We start from the raw sequence: 16,549 nt of genomic DNA, 5'->3' as shown, positions 1-16,549 counted from the left end.
GACACGTGGACAACACATAGACGAGGACTTAGTGAAGCAAGGGAAGGAGGGCGCCATGTTGGGAGGGAGGGAGGGAGAGAAAGACTCGCTAGTACTGCAGCACTGTTTATTCGTTAAGAGCGTTACGGTGCGCCGCGCGAGGCTCCCAGGACACAGAGGGGCAGTGATCCAGGGCCGTGCTTGTGCCGGGCCAGGACACACGTGGCAGGCAGTCGGTGTGCGCCACGTGTGTACTGCTGCCGCAATGACAGGCTTGGACCCGTGCCACGCCCACACCCACGCCCCGGGACACAGCATGGAGGCTTGGACACTGTATATCGCGGCACGAGAACACTAGTCTGTGCCCCGGGACAAGGTCTTGCTCCGGCCATGCTGACTCCCTGGCACCGAGGGGTCCAGGGCCAGGCCTGTACTGCGGCTGAGAGTGAGTGGTCGGGTCGTGGGTCGTCGCGGGCGTCGGCAGGAAGCATCGTCACAGGGCGTGACGGGGGGTGGGTCGTCGAGGGTCGGGGCGGGGCTGGTCGGGTCGTGGGTCGTCGCGGGCGGGGGTCAGTGCGCGGCGGCGTCGGCGTGGTCGGCGTCGTAGTTGACCTGGTTGCCGTCGGGCACGGCGCCCCAGGAGCTGACGGGCAGCGCGTTGGAGTCCACCACGCGGTAGCCGTACTCGTCCGCCACGTACTTGACGTAGTACTCGTAGCCCTCCGGCGACGTCCAGCTGGGGGGGGAGGGGGGAGGGGTGAGGGTGTGACCCAGCGTGACCTGCCCTGTGACCAACAAACCTTACCTTACCCAACACACACACACACACACACACACACCTGTAGGAGCCCTCCACCTTCTTGCCGGTCTCGCCCTTCTGGGTGTGCTCGTGGTCCTCGCCCTCGTAGCTGAACACTGTGTCGGAGGGGCGCGCCGCCCCCAGCGTCACCGCCGCCACCACCACCACCAGCGCCATCACCTGCGGAGGGAGCGAAGGCTCGTTAGCGGCCCCGGGTGGCTGGGCGTCAGGCCCCTGAGGCACCCCCGGGCGTCTCTCTCAGCTATCTAGCTTTTTACACCTATCCATCTCTATCTCTATCTCGGCGGCGCGGCACAGAGCGACTCACGGCACACTTCATGACGCAGGAGGAGGAGGACAGGCCGTAGGAAGAGTTGAGGAGGAGGAGGAGGAGGCGCTGGCGAGGGTGGAGGGAGAGTGTGGTGGATGGGCGCGGCGAGCAGCTTTATATGGCCCCGTGGAGGGCACGGCGGGGCGCGACGCGCCGCCCCCTCCGGCGGGCAGGCACGCGGACAAAGGTCGCGGCGCCCCTGGCGGGCGAGGAGAAGAAAAGAAATGTAAACGGAAAATTTTTCCGGGTCGGGGCCTCGAGCACCTGACCTGCCTTGGCGGCCCGCCGTTAGCCGGGCAGTGGCCAGCATTGCCACGAGTGTGGCCCCGCGGCGGCCACCAGTAGCAACACACCCCGCCCCAGGTGATGCGCAGCACCGGCCGTGACGGTGACGGTGCGGAGGAAATATAAAAGATTTCGGGGAGCTTGTGCCGCCTACGCCAGGAGTAGGTTTGGGTGCACCCCCCCTGGAGAGGCGAGCCCGGCGGCAGGTATTGGCGGCACACTGGTGCACCGATCACGCCGGGTGGCGCGGCGCTGAGGGAACACCGCCACGCAGGAGCACCCACGGCACAACCAGCAGCAGCGGGGGTCGCCGCGGCCATGGGTGGCCGTGACGCTCCCCTGACACAGGAGTGAGCGAGTGTTTGGGGAGGCCGGCCACTGTAGCCGCCGCCTCGTTGGGGGCGTCGCGACACGCCTCGGCGTTAGGCAACACACACACACACACACACACACACACACACACACACACACACACCCGCGCGCACACACACACACACACACACACACACACACACACACACACAACCGCGCACACACACACACACACACACACACACACACACACACACACACACACACACACACACACACACACACACACACACACACACACACACACACACACACGCAGCACCGTGGGGTCACCGTGGGTGGCGCAGCGTCACCTCGGGGGCCAGTGCGTCACGTGCTGCGGCCTTCGGCGAGTCTTTCCGGCAGGTGACAGCAATGGACCGTCTGAGGCGTTCTCAGCGCCAGGGCGGCCTCGGCAGGGCGGCGGCGTGGCCAACGGGACTGTGTGTGAAAACCCCGGCCTTCGTGGTGTCTGGGAACGTCGGTGAGGGACGGACGAGCACCATTCTGTGCCTCAGGACACGCCCAGCACTGATCCCCGTCTTCCCTGCCTCGCGGGCCTTCCCTTCACTCTGCTAAAACTATTCCCAGGCGCTTCCACGTCAGTCTCCTGCCCGTCAGACAGACTCCATGCGTGACATCTGCAAGCCGAGCACTGAGCGGCGGCGTGAGCCCAGACAGACCGAACATGAAAATCAACCTTCAGAAACAAAGGACGGCCAACTCCCCCGATACAGAATACATAAGAGCAATGGCACTCCTTGAAAGCAGTCATCGGCGGCCCTCAAGACACAGATGGGTCGAGGCACCGTCACCCTCACTCACCACAGGGATGAGATATTAAAAAGTTCCTAAAAAAAAATCCCCTCTTTACGCCTCTGTGCCTTAGCAAGGAATCCGACATTTTTTATTTTTTTATTTGCCCCCCGACTGGATGGACACGGGCTGAGAGGATCCCGTAAACTGCATGAACAGTGATGATGATTTCAGGGCAGGGCGATGTTCAACGCGGGGAAGGGTGACTGGGGAACAGGTCCATGGGGGAGGTGGTGCTACATAGCTATCGCCACGACTGTAGCTGCTTGTACTGCCTCCGCATCAGAGGGTCCGGAGGCGGATGTCGTGGCTGGTGTATTACGGGGGAGTCCGGCATGTCGGCAGCGCCTCATAGTGACCGGCCCGTCACGGGGAGGAGGAAGACAGGCGCGGCGTGCCGTCACCTCGGGGCGGCGCGTCACGTGTTGTTGTTGCTAAGAAGATCAAGCGTCGCCTCACACTTTCCCATGACCTCATAACGCCGCGCCGCGACCTTTGTCCGCGTGCCTGCCCGCCGGAGGGGGCGGCGCGTCGCGCCCCGCCGTGCCCTCCACGGGGCCATATAAAGCTGCTCGCCGCGCCCCTCCACCACACTCTCCCTCCACCCTCGCCAGCGCCTCCTCCTCCTCCTCAGCTCTTCCTACGGCCTGTCCTCCTCCTCCTGCGTCATGAAGTGTGCCGTGAGTCGCTCTGTGCCGCGCCGCCGAGACAGAGATAGAGATGGATAGGTGTAAAAAGCTAGATAGCTGAGAGAGACGCCCGGGGGTGCCTCAGGGGCCTGACGCCCAGCCACCCGGGGCCGCTAACGACCCTTCGCTCCCTCCGCAGGTGATGGCGCTGCTGGTGGTGGTGGCGGCGGTGACGCTGGGGGCGGCACGCCCCTCCGACACAGTGTTCAGCTACGAGGGCGAGGACCACGAGCACACCCAGAAGGGCGAGACCGGCAAGAAGGTGGAGGGCTCCTACAGGTGTGTGTGTGTGTGTGTGTGTGTGTGTGTGTGTGTGTGTGTGTGTGTGTGTGTGTGTGTGTTGGGTAAGGTAAGGTTTGTTGGTCACGGGGCAGGTCACGCTGGGTCACACCCTCACCCCTCACCCCTCATCCCCCAGCTGGACGTCGCCGGAGGGCTACGAGTACTACGTCAAGTACGTGGCGGACGAGTACGGCTACCGCGTGGTGGACTCCAACGCGCTGCCCGTCAGCTCCTGGGGCGCCGTGCCCGACGGCAACCAGGTCAACTACGACGCCGACCACGCCGACGCCGCCGCGCACTGACCCCCGCCCGCGACGACCCACGACCCGACCAGCCCCGCCCCGACCCTCGACGACCCACGCCCCGTCACGCCCTGCGATGATGCTTCCTACCGACGCCTGCACGACCCGTGGCCTCGGCAGCAGCCTGGCCCCGGATGCCGCCCCGTCCTCGTGTCCTCGTCGCCCGGTGCTAACGTGCCAGGCGTCCCGAGCTGTCTCTCGTGTCCTCGTGCCTCCCCTACATGTACACGGCGCTGAGTCCAGGCCCTTCTGTGTCCCGCGGGCTGAGTGTTGGCCTGGCCCAGCGCCCTGTGTCCCCGCGGCCCGGCACACAGACTGGCCGCCGCTGTGTCCTTGTCTACAGTACAAACACGACCTGGTCCGTGCCCCTTCGTGCCCTGGTGTTCCGCGCGGCGCTAGGCCACGCACCGCACCCAATAAACACTGCAGCAATACCCGTGTCTGTGTACCCTCCTCTGCCCGCCCTCCATCCCTCTCTCAAGCTCAAGTTCAATCCTCTGCCTCAAGCTGTTCCCTACACATTCTCTTTAATCGTTTTCTTGTTCATTTTATCACACGAATTTAATCTATTATTTCTCTCTCTCTCTCTCTCTCTCTCTCTCTCTCTCTCTCTCTCTCTTCATACTTTCATCTTCTTTTCTTCGCTTTTCTTTCCCCACCTCATTTTTTCCCTCCCTCCTTCCATTCTTCCCTCCCCCTCTCCTTCTCTCCCTCCCTCCCTCTTTCCTCCTTCCTTCTCTCCCTCCCTCCCTCCCTCCTCACACGTGCATAAGCCAAGAGGTAATAATATGTCAGATTACGAGAGAGAGAGAGAGAGAGAGAGAGAGAGAGAGAGAGAGAGAGAGAGAGAGAGAGAGAGAGAGAGAGGAGAGAGAGGAGGAAGAGGGAGGAGGAGGAGGAGGAGGAGGAGGAGGAGGGGGAGGAAAATGGCGCTTATCTCCCCTCGCATCAGACTTTGAGGTTTAAGTTTACTCCTCCTCCTCCTCCTCCTCCTCTTCTTCCTCCTCCTCCTCCTCCCTTCCCAAGTGTGTGAAGTTATTATAGAAGCTACAGGTGGGTCTCTCTCTCTCTCTCTCTCTCTCTCTCTCTCTCTCTCTCTCTCTCTCTCTCTCTCTCTCATCTGTCTTTTCTTTCCTTTCCTTCCTTTCTTCTTTCTTTTTTTTCTTCCTCTTCTTCTTCCTTCCTTTATTCTCCTCTTTATTTTTTTCTTATTTTATTTTATTTTATTTTATTTATTTATTTTATTCTCCGATTTATTTTCTCTTATCAATTTTCTTCCTATCTAATTTTCTTTCCATTTATTTTCTTCCTAATTATCTTTTCTTTCTTTATTTTCTTCTTTTTCTTCAATTATTTTCCTCGTCCGTCTTTTCTTTCTCTCTCTCCTCCTCTTCTTCCTCCTCCTCCTCCTCCTCTTCTTCCTCTCTCTCTATACTTTCTGAGCTACACCACCATCATTGCAACCACCATCTCCTCCTCCTCCTCCTCCTCCTCCTCCTCCTCCCCTTCCTCCTCCTCCTCCTCCTCCTCGCGGGGAAGAGGGTGCCAATGTCAATGGAAAGATGTTCCCTTGACAGACGAGAAAAAAACAGGAGGAGGAGGAGGAGGAGGAGGAGGAGGAGAAGGAGGAGGAGGAGGAGGAGGAGGAGGAGGAGGAGAGAGAGAGAGAGAGAGAGAGAGAGAACCAGAGAATCACAGAGAGAGAGAGACAAGAGTCGGAGTAAGAGGAGGAGGAGGAAGAGGAGGAGGAAGAGGAGGAAGAAGAAGAAGAAGAAGAGTCAATGTTCACTTATGTTTATGCAAATTAAGAACAAATTAGAGGGTCTTGTGGCTCCTCTTTGGCGCCCCGACGAGGAGGAGGAGGAGGAGGAGGAGGGAGGAGGAGGGAGGAGGAGGAGGAGGGAGAAGGAGAGAATACTATCTGTCACACTCCCTCATTCTCCCCCACTCTCTCCTCTGCCCTCCTCCTCCTCCTCCTCTTCCTCTTCTTCTTCCTCCTCCTCCTCTTACTGCTACTAATATACCTTCTCTTTTCTCGTCTGTGTCACTTCGCACCTCTCTCTCTCTCTCTCTCTCTCTCTCTCTCTCTCTCTCTCTCTCTCTCTCTCTCTCTCTAGCATTCAGAAGCCCTTCGAAGATTGTTGTCAGAGCCGCAAAAAATCTCTCTCTCTCTCTCTCTCTCTCTCTCTCTCTCTCTCTCTCTCTCTCTCCCGTGCCCAACTGCTGTGTGTGTATGTGTGTGTGTGTGTGTGTGTTCTTTCTCCTATTCTGTTTATCCAAGAGAGAGAGAGAGAGAGAGAGAGAGAGAGAGAGAGAGAAAGTAAAAACAACTCGTAGGCTAATAATTATACAAAGAATTGGGAAAATAAATAATATAAATAAACAAGAAAAAAATAATTAGTAGGCCTATACAGAAAGATACAACAAATTCCAACACAAATTTTTTTTTTTATTATTATTTTTTTTTTATATTGTAGCCTATTGTGCCGGTAGGCTTCTTCCCGGTGGGTCCTGATGGTCGGCCCAGCCCGTTCTGGCGCAGGCGAGTGTTTATAGTGGCGCCATCTTGCATTGGCTCATGCTGCCCTCCGGAGCTCATCTTTAATCCTAGAATCTAGAGTCCGGGTTGATAGGTGGTCTTCTGGACAGCATGTGGGTAGTTTTAAGCCACTCGGCGGCGGCTGAAAAATCCCAGCTTGGTGGCACCGGGCGGGGATTGAACTCGCGTCCTCTTGAACGCGGGGCCGTCTTGCTATCCATTCAGCCACCGCCTACCCAATTAGATACAAAGAAAATGAAAATGCAAAAAAATATAGCAAAAAAAAAAAAAAATGGTATAAATCAATAAAAACGAGGATCAGCACGTACAAGGAAATAAAAAAAAAGAAGAAGAAAGGAGGAAGAAGAAGAGGAAGAAGAAGCGATAGAATAATAACAGAGATTTTGGGATTAGGAAAAAAAGGAAGACAAAAACAAAACAAGTAACCAAACAAATTCATTTTCCCAATTCTTTGTATGGTTATTAGCCTAATTTTTTTTTTGCCTCTCTCTCTCTCTCTCTCTCTCTCTCTCTCTCTCTCTCTCTCTCTCTCTCTCTCTCTCTCTCTTGAAGGGAATTGAAAGGAAGGAAATAAATAAAATATTGGTTGAATAAATAGAATAGAAGAACACACACACACACACACACACACACACACACACACACACACACACACACATGGAGGAGGAGGAGGAGCAGGAGGAGGAGGAGGAGGAGGAGAAGGAATGAAGAAGAAGAAGGAATAAAGAAGAAGTAGAAGAAAAAGAAGAAAAAGAAGGAATGAAGAAGAAGAAGAAAAAGAAGAAGAAGAAGTAGAAGAAAAAAAAGAAGAAAAAGAAGAAAAAGACCACCACCACCACCACCAACAACAACAACAACAACAACACACACACACACACACACACACACACACACACACACACACCAACATTAAACGAATAAGGAAATCGACCAAAATTACAAAAAAAAAAAAAAACGACAACAACAGGAACGAGTAACTATTAATAATATAAACATGTTCGTGGAGGAGGAGGAGGAGGAGGAGGAGGAGGAGGAAGAGAAGGAGGAGGAGGAGGAGGCAAAAACTGGATACATTTACGCAACTGAGGGACGACCAGCTGATTGAAGGAGGAGGAGGAGGTAGATAGTGTCCTCCTCCCATCTTCTCCCTCCTTCCTCCCCTTCCCTGTGTGTGTGTGTGTGTGTGTGTGTGTGTGTGTGTGTGTGTGTACAAAAACTTGACAAACTTTTGACTTAACTTAATCTGCTTATGTTCTAATCCTCCTTCTCCTCTTCCTCTTCCTCTTCCTCCTCCTCTTTATCACTCTTTTCCTCCTTTTCCTCTTTATCAGATTTCTCTTTGTCTCATTTTCCTTCCCTCTTTCTCTTCCATATCCTCCTCCTTCTCCTCCCCTTCTATTTCTACTTCTCATTTTCCTCCACCTCCTCTCTCTCTCTCTCTCTCTCTCTCTCTCTCTCTCTCTCTCTCTCTCTCTCTCTCTCTCTCTCTCTCTCTCTCTAATATTCTCAAACTCTTATTTTCCTTATTTTCCTTTCTCCCTTTTATCAGGCTCCTCTTTGTCCCTTTTCCTTCTCTTTCCCTTCTTTTTCCTCTTCCTTTTAACTTCTTTTTATTTTGTTTTCCTCATTTTCCTTTTCTTATGCCTCTCCTTCTTTCTTTTATTCGTTTTCTTTTCCCTTTTTATTCCTCTTCCTCTTCCTTCTATTTTGTTTTCTTTCTCCTCTTTCCCTTCTTATTCCTCTATCTTTATCTTTTCTTTATTTTGTTTTCCTCTTTCCCCTCTTTTCCCTATCTCATTCCTCTTCTCTATTCCCTTTTCTTTGATCTCCCTTCTTTACTCTCCTTTCCCTTCTCTTTTCTTTTCTTGTTTTTCTCTTTCTTCTTCTTCCCCTTTCTTATATTCCTTTTCCTCTATTTTATTTCTTTTTTTCCTCTTTCTCCTCATTATTCCTCTTCCTCTTATATTTCGTTCTTCTTTTTCCTTTATTTTCCCTTCTTTTTCCTCTTCCCTTCTCCTTTATTATGCTGTCCTGTTTCCCCTTTTAATACTGGGTTAGGCCTATCTTGCTTTCCTCGTCCTTTTTATATATTTCGTTTTCCTATTTTTTCCTTCTGTCACCTTCTTCCCTTTTTATTTCTCTTCCTTATTATCGCTTGTTTGTCTACACTTTCGCTCTCATTTAACGTTCTTACTATATCTACATAATTATTCACTCGGCAACAGGTTCACGTAACCACTTAGTAATTTATTTTTTTACAAGCACAGAACAGTACCGGTTTTATTTGCATTATCTTTATTTTTTTCGCTTCTGGCTCCAATGTTTGTCTTTAAATAACACACAAGCCGGTAGGACAACGGAGTCAGTTTTTGTCGTGTCTATAATTATTGTAAAGCGTTGACTGAAGGACGACGACCGCACTAGTAGACTAACAACACCATTAAAGAATTAAAACAAAAACAAGAAAAATAATATGCAAGACAACAATGGTAACAATATGATAAAAACAACAACAACAACAACAACAACACAAGGACTCCGTGAACAAGTACGAGAATATCAAATGTTATGATTAGTGTAACAACAACAATGATACTTCTACTACTACTACTACTACTACTACTACTACTACTACTACTACTACTACTACTAATAATAATAATAATAATAATAATAATAAAGATAATATGTATAATAATAGTAATATAATGGTAACAACAACAATGATACTAATACTACTATCTTACTGCTACTACTACTACTACTACTACTACCTACTAATAATAATAATAATATGTATTGCCCGAATTTCCCTTCACTATATACCCACACGGCCATAGCGTTTACGAATCACACGCTAATCAAGACCAGGAGAGAGTTTTACCAGCGCCGGGGGATCGAACCCGCGACCAGCGACATGGCAAAAGACACTCCTTAACCAGTCTGCCAAAGAGGTATCCCACCCGCAGAGTGAGTTATTAGAGACTTAACCATCAGGCGGGTCAGGCACTACAATAATAACGATAATAATTAAGTTTAGTCATTATCATTATCAACCTTCTCCATTATCTTCTCTCCTCCTTTTCCTCTTCCTTCTCCTCCTCCTCCTCCTTCCCCTATTCCATCAGTCACTTCTCAACCCTTTAACAAATGTCATTATCACTATTTCTCCTCATTTTTTGTGCTACTTCATTCTCCTCCTCATTGTCATCCCATCACTGTGCATCTAGTAATATATAAAGGCTTACACACACACACACAAAAAAAAAAAAAAAAAAATCTGTACTCACCTCCTCATGCGCTGGATGACGTCAGATGACAATGATGATCCTTCTACTCCCAACTCGCCTTCTTCCTTATTCCATTCCTCTTACTCACACTTTCCTCGCCTTATACGGAGCTGGCACTCTTACATAATGTTCTAAAGCTTTTTATCTCTTCCTCGATGCACTGCCACACGCCTCAGATAATGGGAACTCGAGTATTTAGCAATTATTATAAAACTTTCCCCGTGGACACTGCCTCAGCCCCTCCATTTTCAAACTCTGACACCCATTTCATATTTTTCCTTTTTTCAACGCTTTCCTTATATTCACAGGTGTTGGCACTCGTCGATAATGTTCTTAAGTCATTCATCTTTTCCTTCATGCACTGCCACACGCCTCAGATAAAGGAGACGCGAGTATTTAGCAATTATTATAAAACTTTCCCCGTGGACACTGTCTCCGCCCCCTCCATTTTCAAACTTACTGACACCCATTTCATATTTTTCCTTTTTTCAACGCTTTCCTTACATTCACAGGTGTTGGCACTTCTCCATAATGTCCTAAAGCCTTTAATCTCTTCCTGGATACACTGTCACTCGGCCCAGATAAAGGAAACGCGAGTATTTAGCAATTATTATAAAACTTTCAACGCGAACGCTGCATCCGCCCCCTCCATTTTTCAAACTCAGACACCCATTTCATATTTTTCCTTTTTTTCAACGCTTTCCTTACATTCACAGGCGTTGCCACTCGTCTGGGATATTCCTGAGTACTTGAAGTTTATCTGTGCTTAGTTTCAATAGTCTAGGAGCAATGAAACACGAGAAAATAACGATAAATATGCAACGGTCACCCACGATTTCCTCCCTCACGGCCGCAAACATGAGCTTCTGTTGTCCTATATAAATCGTCAAAATAAAGTTCCTATATTCCTAGCACTTATTTTTATATGATCAAAGTGTTTTTGAATATTTTTTACATCGTATTGACATGAACAAGTTACATTTAAAGGCTATCTGGGGAAAATAAATGTATGTGTTTTGAGAGGTCCGCACTGTGTCTCAATCCAAGGATGTGACTCTGACTACGGATCGACAGGAATTAATTTTTACATCTTTCTGTGTATTAGCCTCGTATATATTAGCTTTATAGTACTAGGAATATTATAAAAACACTAGAAAGCACTGATGTTATGCACTATAGGCTACAACGTAAAAAATAAATAATTCCTATAATGATACAGCAAGACAGTCGAACAACGTGACTCTGACTACGGAAAACCAGGAATGAATTTTAACCTTTCTGTGTATTAATCTCGTATATATTAACCTTATAGTAGTAGGAATAGTATAAAAAAACACTAGAAAACACTGCACTGATTATATACGTTGATATTACACATTGATATCATTCACTGTCATTACACACAGGTTTACGCATATTGTTAGGGGGAATAGTGAATACATTATACACTGATACCATACACAAATATTATACACTGTTATTATGCATAGATTTACGTATATCGATAAACAAACACCTAAATCAACGGGCCGAAGTCAGAGTCTCACCCGAACACCAACTCCCTCGCTTGTTTCCCTGTATAGTCAAGTATGGCGTCAAGAGGTGAACGGGGTTAGTTTCTTATCATTTATCTTCTTACCCTTAACTTTCTCATCGTTTTCTTCTTGTCATTTACGTAATAGATAAATAATATGCCTCAAATCAATCGGCCGAAGTCAGAGTCTCACCCGAACAATTCCTCGCGAGCTTGTTTATCATGTGTTGAGAACGAAGTAAACAAGATGACATTTTTATCATTTTCACGGATTTCCTTGACTGGGGGGCGATTACACGTTGCTGACTGACTCTTATGACCTTGGGGAGCTTACAAGGAGCGGGGGAGGGAAGGGGAGTGACGGGAGAGGGAGAAAGAGGGAGAAATGTGAGGGTGATTTTATTTTCTACTGACCAAGAAAGAGGAAGGATTACTTTTTCATCATTTTTCACGGATTACCTTGACTGGTGGGCGATTACACGTTGCTGACTGACTCTTATGACCTTGGGGAGCTTATAGGGAGCGGGGGAGGGAAGGGGAGTGAAGGGAGAGGGAGAAAAAGGGAGAAAAGTGAGGGTGATTTTGATTTCTGCTGCTCAAAATAGGGGAGGAAGGATAACTTTTTCATCATTTTTCACGGATTTCCTTGACTGGGGGGCGATTACACGTTACTGACTGACTCTTATGACCTTGGGGAGCTTACAGGGAGCGGGGGAGTGAAGGGGAGTAAAGGGAGAGGGAGAATAAGGGGGAAAAGTGAGTGTGATTTTCTTTTCTTTGCTCAAGATAGAGGAGGAAGGATTACTTTTTCATCATTTTTCACGGATTTCCTTGACTGGTGGGCGATTGCACGTTTCTGACTGACCTTCATGACTTTGGGGAACTTATAGGGAGTGGGGGAGGCATGGGGAGTAAAGGGAGAGGGAGAAAAAGGGAGAAATGTGAGGGTGATTTTATTTTCTACTGACCAAGAAAGAGGAAGGATTACTTTTTCATCATTTTTCACGGATTTCCTTGACTGGTGGGCGATTACACGTTGCTGACTGACTCTTATGACCTTGGGGAGCTTATAGGGAGCAGGGGAGGGAAGGGGAGTGAAGGGAGAGGGAGAAAAAGGGAGAAATGTGAGGGTGATTTTATTTTCTACTGACCAAGAAAGAGGAAGGATTACTTTTTCATCATTTTTCACGGATTTCCTTGACTGGTGGGCGATTACACGTTGCTGACTGACTCTTATGACCTTGGGGAGCTTATAGGGAGCAGGGGAGGGAAGGGGAGTGAAGGGAGAGGGAGAAAAAGGGAGAAAAGTGAGGGTGATTTTGATTTCTGCTGCTCAAAATAGAGGAGGAAGGCTCACTTTATTATAATTTTCCACGGATTTCCTTGACTGGTGGGCGATTACACGTTACTGACTGACCCTTATGACCTTGGGGAGCTTAAAGGGAGCGGGGGAGGGAAGAGAAGTGACGGGAGAGGGAGATAGATGGAAGAAAAAAGTGAGGAAGAAAAATAAGAACGAGAAAGACAAGAAAGAAAACAAAAGAACAGGAAGACGAAACAGAAAGTGGGGAAAAAAGGAGAAAGAAGAAAACAAAGAAAAAGAAATAAGGAAGTGAAATAAGACAGACTAATATTTTACGAGGAAACTGAAAAATTACGATGGAGGAGGAAGGACAGGAAGAGGAGGCGGCGGCGTGACAGGACGAAGACAGGACGAGGACGTGTTGTGGACAGGCCGAGGACGGGACAGCGAGGGTGAGTGTTGATATAAGGTGGCGTCACACTGGACCAAATCTAGCGAGCACGAGCTTTTGCTGGAGGGATGGCTTGCTCCTGAGCGTTTGCTCCTGCGTTTAGCTCGCCGCTTGGACGGGGAGCAGCTCGGCGAGCCGCAAGTAGGCAGTCAAATGAGCTCTTTGGTGCACCGATATGTGAATAATATGTATTACCTAGTGTATTGAATCCGTATACCCATGATATTAGAAAACTTATTCACATACTCCTTTTATGTTTGACGGTGTTTGTAATATTTTATAATGTTGAGAAAAGTAGTGTTGGATTTTATTTTGATTTCCAAGACCAAGACCAAGACCGCCCAGGCCAGCTGATATAAACACTCGCCATGGCCACCTCTCCTCGTTCAAAAGTTGACTTGTCCTCCTTCATTGTACACTCTTTGATAGCAAGAGTCAGGGACCATCCCGAGTTATGGGACCACAGCCATCCAGATTTCTGTAAGTCTACGCTGAAGAAAGTTATGATGTTATGATGTTGTACACATCATGGGTCTCCCTCCCTTCTCTCCAGCCATGACCGAACCCAGACTCGTCTTTTCTTCTTCTGAGCTCGCTGAATAACGGCAAGTAATGCCGTCACAGCTGCACACTTAGCCGTAATGCGAAGCGTAGGTGTAATAGGCGCCATGGTCGAGGCTTTGTTTACAATGTTGCTCGCCGCTCGCCGCTCGTCGCTCGTCAGTGTGACAACAACAGTGACTTGCTCGCGAGCAAAAGCTGCCAGCAAGAGCTCGTGCTCGCCAGATTTGGGTCCAGTGTGACGCCAGCTTTAGTGTGTTGTTTTCTTGTTTGTTTACTTTGTTTTGATTTACTGGTGTTGTTCTTCGGATGTGTTGTTTTCCTTGTGTTGCTGTTCTGTTTTTTTCTCGTCTTCTATGTGTTGTTTTTGTTTTGTTTTTTTCTTGTTTGTTTGTTTACTATTTTGCTTTGTGTTGATTTAATGTGTTTTTTCTTTGTGTTGTTTTTTCTTGTTAATTAAGTGTGTTGCTTTACTTGTGTTAACGATAGATATACAACGGTTCATGGAAGCAGCGTTGGCAAATTATCGTATTAACCACATATCGTATCTATCCTTTTTATGCCTCAAACTCTCGTACCTGCACAAGTAACATGAGAAAATAAAAGTTAGGGCTAAAACTGTTGACTATTGATGGTTTTCGCTCTTTGTTGTTATAGTTATCGGGAAGGAAGGGAGGGAGAATTTGTAGGGAGTGAAGGAAGGGGTTAGTGTGCGTTGTGCGTTTGAAGTTACATTATTTTCTTAACTTTCTGCATATCGTTGCTTTTAAATCTAACAAAACCATGAAAGAAAGGATTGATGCTGTTCTAAGCTAGGGTATTTTTGTTTTAATTTTCATATTTCGTTTAAACTTCCATAATTCCTTTCCTGTTTATCACTGCTTTTAAATTTAGCAAAACCATGAAAGAAAGGATTGTTGCTGTTCTAAGCTAGGCTATTTTTGTTTTAATTTTCATATTTCGTTTAAACTTCCATAATTCCTTTCCTGTTTATCACTGCTTTTAAATTTAGCAAAACCATGAAAGAAAGGATTGATGCTGTTCTTTGCTAGGCTATTTTTTGTATTATTTTCCATATATCGTTTAAAGTTACTTATATATTTTTCTCTCTCCATTCTATCAAGGCTAATAACTCGATCTAAATAATGTTTTAAGAAAGTATTGCAGTTAGGCTATGCAATTTGTTTTATATATATACTCTTCATTATTCCTATCTATCTATATCTATCTATCTATCTATCCGTCTACTCCTGCGTGGTACCATTGTATGTAAATCAAATAGCATGTTATATTAAGCAAGGAAGATAATATGGCAAGGTTAAGCTATGCAAAATTCTTACGTATGTTCGTTTTCCGCATTCATATTAACATTATTATGCAAATCCTATGGGCGGGGTATGTAGTATGTGTGTGTGTGTGTGTGTGTGTGTGTGTGTGTGTGTGTGATGACATAGGCAGAAAAAAATACAGGTTTACCCAGAACTTCATTTAGCTTTTAGGGGTGTGGGTATGGGCAGGGGGGAGAGGGAGAGGAAGGGGAGGGAGAGGGGAGAGGAAGGGGAGAGAGGAAAGGAAGGGGAGAGGGGAGCTGCAGACGTCCTTGAGAGGGTGTAGATTTGAGGGAGATATTAGTAAGGGAGAGTTTGGGAATGAAGGAAGGGAGGAAGGATGGAATGTGGCTTGGAGGGAGAGCTGGAAGGGAGGGAAGGAGGGGAGGGAGAGTTTGTAGGGGGTGAAGGAAAGGGAGGAGGTGAGGGAGAGCTTAGTAAGGGAGAACTAGGGAGGGAAGGAAGGGAGGGAGGGAGAGGTGGCTTGTAGGGAGAACTGTAAGGGAGGGAGAGTTTGTATGGAGTGAAGGGAGGGGAGGAATAGGTGAGGGAGTGCTTCTTAAGGGAGAACTAGGGAGGGAAGGAAGGGAGGGAGGGAGGCGAAATGTAACTTGGAGGGAAGAACCAAAGGGAGGGAAGGAGGGGAGGGAGAGTTTATAGGGGGTGAAGGAAGGGGAAGAGGAGGTGAGGGAGAGCTTCGTAAGGGTGAACTAGGGAGTGAAGGAAAGGAGAGAAGGAGGAGGAGGAGGAGGAGGAGGAGGAGGAGGGATGTGGATTTGGGGATTTGAAAGAGAAGGAGAAATAATTGGGTGTAGTGTATAGAGAAAAAGGAGGAAGGGGAAGAGGAGGAGGAGGAGGAGGAGGAGGAGGAGGAGGAGGAAAGTAGAGAGGAGAGGAGAATAGGGAAGGAAGAGTAATGGGAAAGACAAAGAAAGGAAAGGAAAGAGAAAGGAAAATGAGAAGAGGAGGAGGAGGAGGAGGAGGAGGAGGAGGAGGAGGAAAGCAGAGAGGTGGATAGGGAAGGAAGAGTGTTGGGATAGGCAAGAAAAGGAAAAGGAAAATGAGAAAGAACAGGAAAAACAGGAAGAGCAAAAAAGGACAAGGAAAATAAAAAAGGAAGGGTGGGGGATTAGGGGGGGTGAAGCTGGTCAGTTGCATCACACACCCCACCTCCTTCTCCCCTCCCCTCCCCCCAACACACACCTCCCACTCACGGGCCGGCGGGGAGCAGACAAGTGTTGCGTCGCTAATTAATTGAGCTCAGGTGTGAAGGCAAGGTGAGTCGGATTAGCAAGGCGGGGCGGGGTCGCAGGGTACCGTAAGCGGGTATAGTGTTCTTCAAATGCTTCCTTCTATAAGATTGTTTTGCTTTAAGTATTATCATCACGACGCTTCGCCAGCCTGTTGAGAGCACTAGGCCGGGCACGCATCGATATCTGGGGTAGGCTGGCATAGGGCAGGGCAGGGCAGTGCAGGGGAGGAGAGGGTATGGGAGGGTATGGCAGAGTAGGGCAGAGCAGAGCAGGGGAGGAGAGGGTATGTCAGGGTATGGCAGGGCAGGGGAGAGCAGGGAAGGGCAGGGCAGAGTAAGGAAGGGCAGGGCAGGGTAGGGAAGGGCAGGGCAGAGTAGGGAAGGCAAGGCAAGTAAGAGCAGGGCAGGACAGGGTAGGGAAGGGAAGGGCATAGTA

The 16,549-nt window shown here is 48.4% G+C and overlaps 2 protein-coding genes across 3 annotated transcripts; one reads left to right on the top strand and one right to left on the bottom strand.

Annotated features, from left to right (window-relative positions):
* Window positions 1–98: 98 nt before the first annotated feature.
* On the bottom strand, window positions 99–10,518 carry LOC126988181 (cuticular protein 47Eg-like). Of its 2 annotated transcripts, none has more exons than XM_050846056.1 (3): window positions 9,685–10,518; window positions 819–958; window positions 99–715 (listed from the first exon to the last, which is right to left on the bottom strand). In XM_050846056.1, exons 2-3 carry the CDS (start codon window positions 953–955, stop codon window positions 550–552), a joined length of 303 nt encoding a protein of 100 aa, XP_050702013.1. In that variant the 5' UTR covers window positions 956–958; window positions 9,685–10,518; the 3' UTR covers window positions 99–549. The 2 variants fall into 2 exon arrangements, with proteins under 2 accessions (XP_050702013.1, XP_050702012.1); XM_050846055.1 differs by lacking the exon at window positions 9,685–10,518 and adding an exon at window positions 1,107–1,760.
* LOC126988182 (cuticular protein 47Eg-like) lies at window positions 2,762–4,344 on the top strand. The gene is made up of 2 exons (XM_050846057.1): window positions 2,762–3,529; window positions 3,669–4,344. Exons 1-2 carry the CDS (start codon window positions 3,393–3,395, stop codon window positions 3,832–3,834), a joined length of 303 nt encoding a protein of 100 aa, XP_050702014.1. The 5' UTR covers window positions 2,762–3,392; the 3' UTR covers window positions 3,835–4,344.
* Window positions 10,519–16,549: the final 6,031 nt, after the last annotated feature.

The sequence above is a fragment of the Eriocheir sinensis genome, chromosome 68, assembly GCF_024679095.1.
Source record: "Eriocheir sinensis breed Jianghai 21 chromosome 68, ASM2467909v1, whole genome shotgun sequence".
In the NCBI taxonomy this organism is placed as follows: Eukaryota; Metazoa; Arthropoda; class Malacostraca; order Decapoda; family Varunidae; genus Eriocheir; species Eriocheir sinensis.
This window is presented reverse-complemented; position numbering and strand designations above follow the sequence as displayed.

What these genes read in the sequence shown, in the direction of transcription:
- LOC126988181 (XM_050846055.1), bottom strand. An exon ending in AAGGTGGAGGGCTCCTACAG is followed by an intron (nt 716 to 818) that starts GTGTGTGTGTGT and finishes CTCCCCCCCCAG; the next exon opens with CTGGACGTCGCCGGAGGGCT.
- LOC126988182 (XM_050846057.1), top strand. Translation starts at nt 3,393, where the DNA reads ATGGCGCTGCTGGTGGTGGTGGCGGCGGTGACGCTGGGGGCGGCACGC. An exon ending in AAGGTGGAGGGCTCCTACAG is followed by an intron (nt 3,530 to 3,668) that starts GTGTGTGTGTGT and finishes CTCATCCCCCAG; the next exon opens with CTGGACGTCGCCGGAGGGCT.